This window comes from Empidonax traillii, unplaced genomic scaffold, assembly GCF_003031625.1.
Source record: "Empidonax traillii isolate 1590-97213 ecotype Southwest subspecies unplaced genomic scaffold, ASM303162v1 scaffold16:size2589160, whole genome shotgun sequence".
Classification (NCBI taxonomy): Eukaryota; Metazoa; Chordata; class Aves; order Passeriformes; family Tyrannidae; genus Empidonax; species Empidonax traillii.
In genome coordinates this window covers 1,688,490-1,700,829 of record NW_020955209.1, presented here as the reverse complement: position 1 = coordinate 1,700,829, position 12,340 = coordinate 1,688,490, and the positions used below count along the sequence as shown (strand labels likewise).

The 12,340-nt window shown below is 41.0% G+C and overlaps 1 protein-coding gene across 3 annotated transcripts in view; it reads right to left on the bottom strand.

The window, feature by feature from the left end:
- SOBP (sine oculis binding protein homolog) overlaps window positions 1-11,574 on the bottom strand; it is a 117,064-nt gene extending 105,490 nt beyond the window's left edge. For 2 of the 3 annotated variants that reach the window (XM_027895387.1, XM_027895405.1), the window contains exons 1-3: window positions 11,332-11,574; window positions 2,900-3,038; window positions 849-1,034 (exon numbers count right to left, since the gene is read on the bottom strand). In XM_027895387.1, coding sequence (XP_027751188.1) covers window positions 849-1,034; window positions 2,900-3,038; window positions 11,332-11,349 — 343 coding nt within the window. In that variant the 5' untranslated portion in view covers window positions 11,350-11,574. Of the gene's footprint in view, window positions 1-848; window positions 1,035-2,899; window positions 3,039-9,993 lie in introns of all 3 variants that reach the window. The other variant, XM_027895397.1, reaches the window with a different exon arrangement.
- Between the last annotated feature and the right edge of the window lie 766 nt (window positions 11,575-12,340).

The window sequence follows — 12,340 nt, the reverse complement described above, 5'->3', positions numbered from 1 at the left end:
CTTTGCCCAAGGTGCCTCCCTGTGTGCGGAGAGCTACCATTCTAGGGTAGGTGTTGCATGTCACCCTGATCACTCAAGAGTCACCAGAACAACATGCAGGGATGTCCATGGAAGTAGGACTGAGCCTACTGCTATCTAGATTCACCAATTATCACACCATGTAGAGCAGTAAACAATAACACAACAATTAATCACCTTGGTGTAGCTGCAAGAGTTCCTTTCACGGATTACAGTAAGCAGTATGCAGAGTGGAATAAATCATTTTTCATGCAAACTCTGAGGAATGGCATATTATAAAATCACTCCTGATAAAAATCTAATGAAAAGGTAAAACATCTCAGCACAGTCTCCTGGGAAGAGAGAAGATCTTATTAAATCCTCAAGAGACAACGGTCAGGGATTTCAATGGAAATCAAGAGACAGTTTTCCCGACATGAGCTTGTTAACCTGATATACAGACATGATACTTATTTGACGGCTTTGTCTCTTTCACTGTTTCCTTCATGGAGCCTGTTTTCAATTTAATATTCTTCCATTAATTTACTTAAAGGTTTTATTCACCAGAACAATTTTTTTTTTTCCTAAAAGCAGACTCTACTGAAGTGCTGAGACTATAATCCAGCATGAGGAGTGTCGCAAGCAGTGCAATTTTGTTGTCACTGCATTTGTGGAAGTTTTTCGAGAATACTAAAGCAACTAAAGCCACCCTCCCACTCCTTTTTAAAGCTCCCTGTGACCAGTTTCAATCATTTTGAAATCAGCCCTCTTGCTAAGACATAATGATCTAGCAATCTCACGACATCATCAATGACAGTAACCATTTTTAAAAAATATTCATCAGGATTTACCTGCTGGTGGCTTTATGAAAGGTGGTGGAATTAATGGGACAATAATAGGTACATTCCCATGATCCTTCGATCCTGCTGGTGAGTCCGATAGTCCATTTCCTGTTGCAAGCCCTGGGTAGCTTGGGTTTATATTGTACGGTGAAATAACACTGTCCTCAGGTAATTTTGGTTTTGGCAAAGAATTTTCTGTAAAACACAAAGAACACATTGTACAGTATGACACATATATTTCTTAAATGGCCTTACATACTTTCACCAATCTCTTCATTAAATTACTTACCCTAACACAAGAAGAGTGAACAAAAAAACCCAGACAGTTTCCCTTTTATAGAAATTTATACTTTCCAGTATTCTTCAGAAATGCTCCAGGTTTGTTGTTTGGTTTTTTTTTTTTTTTTATCAAATTCACGCTTTCTTTTTGCGAAAGGTAAGATTATTTTGTCATACATATCCTTAGTATGCCTTCTTTAGTCAATGGCATCCTATTCCTGTACTTTATCTGTACTTTTTGCATGGTGATCACAGCCAGTGTACTGTGACTTCACCAATGCAAGACGCAGAAACTAAAGAATAAAAGAATCCTTAATTCTCTATACATATGAGTAGTAATAATGAAAAGGATTTAAAGAAATGAATAGAATATTGAAATCACAGCAAAGTGTGCATGAAATGATGACAGTTATTAATCTAATTCTTTAATCCAAATCACCTCAAGATTCTTATTTGTAGGAATTTCTCTAATACACTTCAGCTATGGGGCAGGACTTAATTCTCATTACTCCCTCTCCCTCCATCTCTCAAAGAGAGAAATGTACTTTTTTCCCCTCCCATAGATTGCTCACACCAAAAATTTCTACCTGCACAGACATTCGACATCTATGGTACATAAAACATAGGATTTGTATCATGTGCCTATAAAAAAAGTATGTCACAAATTTCATCAAGCATAGACTGGAGCCACAGGTCACTCAATAAAAGATCTTTTTATTAAAACATAAATAAATGAAGCACGTTGCTGCACAGGCACACAAGTTTCTTCAAAGGCAGCTTAACACCACTGCATTTTAAATGAAAAACAATCATTGACCACCAGTGTTGTTATAGAACTAACGAGCTGCAAACATTCAATTTTAACACAGTTAGGTTGTTTCCCCCTACCTCTAATTTTTTCACCTTTTTCTAGCCATGTCTCCTTCAGCACTGGTCTCTCTGGTATCAGTACTCACTGCAACATTCACTGAATACAATGCTGCTCCTGGCTTTCAGAAAGAAAACCCAAACACTGCTGTCCATGAACACAGTGAAAAGTGGCACTCCAAGAGCATAAGAGCTGCTGCAATTTCCTCTCTTTACCTCACCTTTGTGGAACTCCTGTTCGGTAAGTTAAGATGCAGTAATTTTCTACTCTTCTCTTCACTCTGATGACAAGTCCCTACCCATCCCATGGGACTGAGGAGTCAGAAGGCAAAAACTGAATGATGGAACAAACAGACGGGATCTCATCCTTTACATTTTGAATCACAAAGATTCAGCAGTGTCCCAAACAAATTACATCCCCGGAAAATTTCTACTACACTTTCAGAAGACAGTGTGGTTCAAAGGTGGATAAGAAGCCTTTTGTGAATGCTCACACCCATTCCTACATGTGTTGGGAATATTCCAGTTTAAAATCTTTCAACACTTTAAAAAGTTTAAAAGCAGCATTAGTATGGAAAGCTAAAGGGTTCCTTAAGCCACTCTGCTAAGAAAGGGCTCCCTCTTTCCTCCAGCTGCGAGAAGTTTATTGGTACCACAGGTAAATGACTTTCAACTGACTCACAGAAGGTATTATTTGCGAAGATACATCAGTAAGAGCCAACCAACAGCAATTCTGTGAAGTGATTTTCCTCATACCTTATTGGCTTCCCTATAGCACAAGATACTCTCAGATATTTTTATGCAAAGCAACCAAGACACAAGTAGCAGAACACGCTTCCCAATCCACACCAATTTAGACAGGTTGAGCTATTAATCCTTCTTCGCATGAACACAGAAACATGAAGTCTCATTACCTTTGAGAACAGAAATGTGCTGGCGGCTTTCCCCATCTGCCGAGTAGTTCCTGAATTCAATATCTTCTCCATCTTTCAACTCAACCTTATCATAACCATACCAGCCAAGGAGCTCATTCATAGTGTTTTCTGCAAAGTTCTGAAAGAGAAAAATTACCTACTTATTTATGTAATCAATAACCATTTGGAAGGAAGGGAGGACTGCATAAATTGAACTGTATCTGTGCTACATGAGGAATGTCAGGTTTGGCCCACCTCCTCAAAGACTAATGTTCATTTCATAAGTCAAGTGCATAAAGTGAAATGCATTTAAATCTCCAACTGGCACATGTAATTATGACAGAGACTCATACGTCTGTAATTTAAAGAAAATTAAAAGGGGAGTTATTTATGACTTTTGCTCTGACATTCAATGTCAAATATTTTAACGTACATTCATCACACAACTTGTCTCTGTTCCCATAAAATATTTAGGAATGCAGCAAGAGAATAACAGAAAACCTGAATTTTTTTTCAACCAGCAGTTAATCAATCTTACTGCGCTACAGCCTTTTCAGCTGGAGCAGGTCACTGACACAATTACAGTTCCTTAAGGTGCCCATGAACCAAACCAAATAAAATCACAGCAAAGAAGTTTCTCCTCAGTTATAAGCCCTCACATAGTCAAACCACTTAAAAACTCTTCACTGTGAAAGCATTTTACCATAATGTTTCATACAAACATCTCTTATATTTGTTTAAGAAAACCTTTCTCAGTTTTGCCATATTTATTTTTAAACTGATTTCCAAGTGGCTGTGCGGTTACATTTTATGTCTTTATGGAAATGCAAAGTATGGTGCATGACTGTTATAACCCTCAATTTCTATTAAAATATGTCCTCTAGGTCATAAGGCAAAAATATTTCTGTAGAAAACACTCATTACTGGGCCAGGAGATTTAGTGGAGTAAGTTAAGAAATCTGCAGCCAGGCAACAAAGCTTTCTGAGACCAAATAGTGCCATGGAGCTCTACAGCTTACGGATTTAGAAAATTACCAAAGGAAACCAGCTAATGAATTATTGTGACGGCAAAGGTCAGTTTAAAGTAGTATGACAACTATAAATTGAAATGAAAAAGCCACACAAAAAGCCTTTATATTTGGGTTCTGTTGTTTTTTGGTTTTTGGTTTGTTGCTTTTTTTTTTTTTTTATCAGCACTCTTTTAAAACAAATTCCAAACTTCACATTCCTGCAAGATCTTGAGATCTAAAATAATGCTTCTGCTAAGCAGTGCCTCCCAGGACTCTGGCTATCAGCAAAGGAATAAGGAGAATATGACGCCGATTCAAAATAAATGGTATATGTCAAATTCACAGGTTGCTAGATTTTGTCTAGTAACTGCTCTAGCTTAATTTTTGAGTGGGAGCAAGTGTAATGATAGAACACAGCAGTTCTCCAGTCATTTAAACAAATAAATAAAAATTAATCAAATTATAATTGCTTTTGAACTTGAAGCTACAGCAGGCGCTGTGCTACAGAACCTCAGAGCACTGCACTGCTCCTGGCTCATTCATCACACCAGATTACATAGGTGTTCCTGTCACTCAGTGAGCGCTGTAAAGCACCTATAAGCAATAAACACAAGCAATTTGTACTCTTCCAAGAGTATCATCTGTGTAATTGTGCACAAACATATTTTAGGAAAAGAAAACCCAAAGCAAAACCCCACAGCAGACCTCTGAAGCATCAGTTTCCTTTTGGTTTTTCCCCTTTTCATTTTCACTTGGTCGTCTGATGCAAGTCACAATTCTATGGCTCTCCTGTGCAGCCCCGAATTGCTGGAAAACATTGCATCATTTCACTTCTACTTCTAGAGTCAGCATTATAAGTATAACAGCCCACGAGGTCTAAACTATGTCACTACTACAGTTTTTAATGAGTACAATGCAGCGTAATGCGGCTAACACCTACCTATTTCTAAAATATATATTTAAACTCTCACTTGAATGATGCAGTTTTGTGTTTTAAGTACTAGCGAAAATGGGAAATTTTTCTAAAGGTTTTTTTTGTTTGTTTTTCTTAGCTTTTTAGAAAACTCTCCTAGTGCTGAAGAGTCCCAATGCACTAACACTGTTTCCAACCCATGGGGACCCAATAACAAAATGACCTGGAGCTGCGGAGTGAAATCTCACCACTGCAGCTCACCCAGAACATCCTGAAAGGGTCCATGGAGGCCTGAAGGAAAGACCTGCCAGCTTCCCTTGCTTTGCTGAATTTCAGCTATGGAGACACAGCCCTAGAGACTAATCTAGCAAGGTAGAGACCAATTGACAAAGTCTTATGGACTTAAATCCCATACAACCAAATTAATTGGGTAGCTCTAAATTTGGCTCCTGAGGGTGCTTTGTGTTTTATCTGCACTGCTGATCAACTCAGGCAACGAGTAATTTTTAATTACTTGTCAAGGAATATGTAAGCAAGGTTGTACATATGTTTATTTTTTCTTGAAAATTAATACATGTGTATGTCTCTTCAGAAAGTAGCCAAAGTGATGGTTGAGTTTGTAACAGCACAAAGTTTAAGTACCTTTCAAGTTTCATTTAAATTGTCTATGATAAGTGATGCAAGAAAATGAACACTCACAATGACAAGAAACACATTGGACTTTGAAACTACCCATCATAGAGACTTGACTCTCTTATAAAAAAGTAAATCACTGGGGTCTTTCCTGCAAACTTCAGTGAGAGTACAATGATGTTGCGCATTAGCAGTAACAAAAGTAGGCACCATTTTAACACCATGCTTTCTCAACAAGAGTGGCTTGGCTAAAAGAAAAAAAAAAGCCATTCTCCCTTATAATTCATCCTACCTATTACAGCGATGCAGATCAGGCTTAATACCATTCTCTCAGTGACTAACAGCCAGAGCTTCATTACACCAGACTTCATACACAGCAAACCAAAAGGATGATCCCATCCACAGCAAACTGTCAGTCAAAACTGAGAGATGTGTTTTTAACTCTCTTGCATAGATGGGCATCCAAAGAACAGCATCACCTTCCCTCAGACTCCTGACTACAATACCCATTTGCAGTGATGTCTGACATCCTGACAATTGAGAACATGGTCACACAGGTCATGTCCTTGCTGAAGCCGCTGTCCCGAAGCTGACCACTATGAATTCATGGTTTCCATGTATATTCCCTTCTTCGATTTCAATGATAGACACAATCTACGTGGATTTAAGACAAGGTAACAAGATGAGATTTGTAAAGACCAGTGTGGTGGCCATAAGTAAAACAAAAATGATGAGAAGAGATAATTTTTCTCTATGTGAATACAGAGGGGGGAACAGTAAAAGAAAAAAAAAAAAAAGACACAAAAAAGTCAAGTTCTTGATGAGGTTAAGGACAGGAAGAAAGCAAATTAATACATAACCTGTACACACAGAGCAAACCTCACTGAAAGATGTACAAGCTTCAAAAGCTCAGTGAAAGGAAGAGTGATGATTGTAACAGCGAGGCTTGAGAAAAGCAATAATGTGGGACGTGAGGTTGGAGCAGAAAAGTAGAAGCAGCAGTGATGAAGCAAGCTATACAGGAGCCAGTGGAACTGAGAAATAACGGACCTGCCGAAGACCAGGGAGGAGATGTGAAGGCAAGCGTGGGTGACCAGATGGAGGATGTGCAAGGAGCTGCAATTCAAAGTCTTCTGCAGGAACAGGACAGCAGAGGCACTGAGCTGGTCCATGCTTACTTTCAGACTCATTCCCCAAAATGATGTGGAATGTCTGTAGGGTGGAGGCTGCCACCCCAACACTACAGTCATGCCAGAGGGCTGGGATGATGTCGAAGACCAGGACGCCAGGGAAAACCTTGCCCATCATCAGTAAAATCCCAAGTCAGCAATCACACGGCTAAGCTGGGACCCCTAAGTCCAGAGCAAATTCCACTGAGCCCAAAGGGAGCCTCCCAGCTGGAGTGGCCCTGCAGGCCTTACAGAGTTCATTGCAAATATACCACACTGGGACCTAAGTTCATCCTGACAGGGAGACGATGGTCAGTCCCCTGTGGGGAAACCAAGAGGTCAAACTCTGGTGCCACTCACAGTGTGGGTCAGTGTCAGAGCTGAGAAGACAACCACAGAAATCCTGTCCTGCATCCTCCTGCACTCACTCTGCCATGCCAAGCTCAGTTCTTTTCTGCACCCACCAAGCAGACAAGCTTCTGAGACCACAGAAGACCACCTCTTCAGCTGCCAGCGCACCCAGGCAGTTGGTTATCATCCTGCCAGAGCCAAGCCTCCTGCTCTCTTCTAGCTGACAGCGCACCATCACAGCTGACAAACCGCCAGAGCATTCACTATGGCTGCAGCACATCCCAACCAGCTCATCCCTGCCAAAGAAACTGGGCCAAAAATGCTCTGGTGGCCCATCACACACCATTGCCAAAGCCCTTCCTTCCCAGTGGACAGCAGTTTGGGTTTTGCCCCCTGCTAAATCCCAAACCACCTATCACCCCTGCAGGACAATGTGTGATTTGCATGTTTTAACTGTGTGATTTCTCAGTTCTTGTACTACACAGAAATATGGTCCCTCTTGGAAGAGCCAGGATAACTATTACTCTTGCTGGTATTTCTACTTGAATTTGCTTCCTATTCACATGAAAGATGAAGAAGAGTGTGTTGACTTGCCAGACTGTGGTTTCTTTCCTATGTGAGACTGACTTATATGCTAGTCAGTAAAAATATAATCACATTTCTTCCCACTTCAGGATTCATTTCATCGTAACAGTACACCTACAGTTTGATTTTTTACATTACGATGCATCATTTTCCCAAATCTTTGCTAATTAATACATTCTGAAGCTAAGCCGTGCTTCTCTTTCCATCTTAGATCTCTTGTCTTTCCTTCTCTATGAACCTTATTCACAGGGGGCAAGGCCTGGCTTCACCGAACGAGGCCTGGCAAACACGGAGGCAGGAAACACAGGGGAGAATGAGTCTGTCAGACTCATTTTCTTCTAGGTTTTACTGCTGAATGTTTATTTCAGATCTGGGAGGAAGCACAGTGGCTCCATTCCATTTCCTTGCCTGCATAACCCACTCAGTGCAGAGACCCACAAATTCACTTTTCACTTTCACTGCATCAAGAAATAAAAATGTTTCTGTAGTCACAACACAAACTTTTTTTTTTCCCAGCCCTCACATTCTTTGCTTATTTATGCTGTCACCACATTGAATTCAATGGTTAGACTTTTACTCTATCAGAAACCAAAATTCCTTGATGCTTTACTTTTCTTTGTTCTCCCATATACATGTTTGGTTCTGTTTCATCCACTTTGTTCAGAGAAGTGCTATTTCTACAGCACACTGGCAGGTGAGGCTCCCAGTGCAGACAATGCAACCCCCTTTGCTGCCATCCCTCAAAACCCCTTCCACACAGACTCCACAGAAACACCCTCCACCTGAAATAACGCAATTGATAAAGCCTGCCTGCTTTTTCACTTTCCCAAAGACATTTTTTGCTTTTCAGGAGAGAAGGGAGGAGTTTCCTTGGAACCTACTGAGCGCTCTGAGCGAACTGGCTCGCTCCAGGCGCAAGGCTGCTACGCCTGCTTCACCGCTTTCCTCCTTCTGACAGTAGTACTTTCAAATGCCAAACAGGGAATATTAAAACACTAAACTGAAAGACATTCTGATGAGTTTACTATTAAATGATAACAGATGGGGCTGTCCTAAGCTTTAGGCATCAGGAACGAAGCCCAGTTTAAGATACAAATTAGTTATTGAGAATATTCATAGATGGTAAACTCCTTGGGCACATGAAGCAGCCCTGTGAAATTACAGTGCAGATTAATTGCTTGCCTTTCAACTGTTAGAGACACATGGATACATTGTCTCATCTGTGCGGGAGAACTTCCAGTGCAATCCAGGACTGGATGTAACCTCACTTCACAACATTTCAGAGCACCTTGCTGTTCCTCCCAAGCTTCCTGGCAGTAGGATGGCAAATGGAAATAAGCTGAGGAGGGATGGTTGGGGGAGCCATCATTGTGCCTCAACAAGTGCTTTCATCAATTAAACTGTAGAAAATATTTTGGTCTTAAAATAGTACTGGGTTCCCTGATTATGACAGCTTTGGATCTATTAGGTGTGTTGTTATTCATCAGCAAGTGAGAAATGGCACTGAACTGAATTTCAGAATAACTATCTGCTCTTCCTCCAAAGCGCGAAGTGAATGCTACCTCTGGGAGAAAAAAAAAATGGAAAGTGTCATCTGAACAAAGAAGGGGGACAAAAGAAAAAATAACTGGAGAAAAAGAAAGAGTGGCTGTAAAGGTCACAGCGAAACAAAACAGTTCCTCCTGAATGTATTTTTCATTGAAACGTAATATCAGAAAACTGTGCAGAGTCATGTACTTTTTGCACACAACATTGTATCAAATTAAAATTTGTTATAACCATCATGTACATTAGGTTAGCGATAACAAAAATGTAACTCAATATCTGGCATAAGGAAAGAGTGAGCAACCTGAATATCCATACAGTCATGTTAAAACTGAGCTGTGACACTACTGTTGGAAAACACCAAACCAAGCATTTGGGTGTTGTGATCCTTATGGAGTAAATATCTGACTGTATCAAACAGCAAATCTCGAAGGAAGTCTCTGTGATGAGGTAATTTTATTGCTCATTCATAGTGCCTTGCATTTGCTGTACTTAAAATAGACATTTGTACCAACGGCCTTTTTATTATCCGAAGGGGAGGGGGGTGTGGAAATCACATATACACCAGTCTTTTTTCTTTCTGCTAGCAAAGGGAGGCAATTCGATCCAATGTGGGCTGAAACCTGAGTAGGTCACTGTACACCATGATAAAATTCCCTAATCCCTGAGCCAAATTTCCCTGAGGGGGCCCTCCTACTTCTCCTTCACTTTCCAAGCTGACTTTTCCATTCCCTCTCTCGTCTTTTCCTCCCCTTCATCTCTTTCATTTCCCCTACCTTAAAGCCTTGATATCTGATCTGCTGCTGATACTCGGGTTACAGTTTTTACAGCTTAGGCTGTCTACTGCTGTATACATTCCTTTCTTTCTGCTCTGCCGTGATTACTTACCAGAGCTTATTTTACACTGGTCCAGATGAAAGCAGTTCAGATGAAGGGAAACAGTCGCCTGTTTGAACATTACAGATACGAACCTACACAAGGGCACATTGTGCTCCCTCTGTCATTTCACTGCAAACATCTTGCACACTGTAACCAATTTGTTACATTATTGTATTCCTTGGGTTTATGAAGAACAACTAGACATCTTAATTCATCGGTAAAGAAAAAGGATAAATGATCACCACAGGATTTAAACTTTCTCAACCAGTCAAAAAGTCAAACCACTTTTTTTTTTTCTCCCCCACCCTTTCCCCTTCTTAGGTGATAGCAGCCAACTGTCCTACTAAAAATGCATAGCATACATAGCATGGTTTATATTGAAAGGTGGGCTATGAAAGGTTCTGCCATCAGCTGTCTCACACTCAGTGAGAAATTACATGGGTTCAAAACGCCATTTCTACCTGCCTTTAGTTTTTAAGTCAGCTGAAATCTTGAGGTTCCCAACCTTAAGGAGGCACGCATGATTGAAAAAAGAGAAACTCTCTACACGAAGGTTGATGCCAGTGCTTAATACCAAAGCATTAGTTTAAAATTATGTAATTTTTCTCCTTCACACAATGTTGTTTTTGTTTCTTCCTCACCCTTTCAGACAAACATCTGCTATACTGTAGAAGAACAACTATCTCCCAAACCGCTGAGTGTGCCTGCAGCCAAAGTAAACAAAACAAACCCAGAGGATCCAGCACAGTCAGCCTTTATATCCAGCCAGGATAACATTTCACATGTTTTGATTAAAATTAGCTAATTTGTAATTCTAGAACCTATGAAACTTAAAAGCTGCAATCCATATAGATCACATTAGGCGATGCTCTGAGGGGCCAATGTCCTGTACTACAGACCTCTGCAGTCCTCAAAACTATGTGGGATTACAATGAGCAATGACTCTCCGGTGCCTGCACAGAGCCCTCTCCGAAAATAGGATGTGTCACATATCTCACAAAGAATAATACCACTCCTCTGGACTTGAAACTACTACAGTTTGTTTCCAAAGAGATGCATCAACACGCTATTTTGGTCATTCCCCCAATACTACTCTTGTCCACATTTCCAGCTGATGTGCACACAGAACCGCGTACACGTACATTACTCAGGCAGCAGGAGCAAGAACGCCTGCCTTAGGCAGGAAAGGGCACCTAACTGAAATTAGTGGTGTGCAAAAGAGGGAAGAGGGGAGGGGACTGTGCATTCCGGTTTAATTTTATGTGGGGAGATCAATGTTCCAGAAAGCATAGATATTTTCACTCGGCATCATGCATATTTATACACTCGCCTATATAGTGCACATACTATGCGAACGTGTGACATTTTCCAGGCAGTCTTCCACTTACAATCAGCTTTTTAATAAATGACATATTCAAATTAAATCTCAGCAGCTTTATCTCGTAGCCAGACTATGCTGTTTTAGTCAGTTTATCTGCGTATTTAACAACAACAAGTTCAGCTGAAGTCTCGCAATACATCGTTACCAACTTTGGGGAATTAGAGAGGTAAAACAAACAGACATGGAAGAGACGAGGCAAACAGGCGCAAAAAAAAAAAAAAAACAAAACCAAAAAAAAACAACCAGACTGGTCAAGCCTGGAGCAGCGACCTAATGATAAAGAAGTCCCAGAATAGCGTTTTTGTGCGATCGCAGCCATCCCAACATCTGGAGCGGCCGCCAGAGCACAGCTGGATTGGCACCCGTTCCCATCGGGCAGGACAGCCCTCCTCATGGTAAATACACTTCCATCAAAAACAGCCCTCGGACAAGGCACCTTCCAGCGACACCTCTGCGCTGCCATGAACCGCGGAGCGAAGCGGTACAGCAGAGGAGGAGGCGAGAGGGAGAAGGAGAGAAAAGGGGTCTCCGCGCTCAAGTGCGAGACCGACGCGCGGCTCAGACCGCAACGTTTCACTTTGACAATTTAATTACACAGTTGCAGCTGGCTATGAAAAAGGGGACAAATACAATGTTTAAAAGAGGTCCCTTTCTTTCCCAACTTTAAGGGCTTCCCAGCTACCTGAGGGGATGGCTATAGAAAAAAAAGATTAAAAAAAAAAAAAATAGGCTCATCACTGGCACCCGTGGAGCTTGGAAGCCCAACGAGGGAGAGTTATTTTTAAAAAATAAATAAAGCTGGTCAATGAACAGGATTTGCAGCCTGTGAATTCGTCTCTGTTTGCAGCCCAGGAGGCGGAGTTGAGACACATTCAGTGCATCCTACAAAAAAAAAAAAAATGACAAGAGATCCTTTCTTATTTCATCTCCATGCTCGGAGGCGGGAGGGGGGGGGGAGGCGGGGGGGAACCCCGC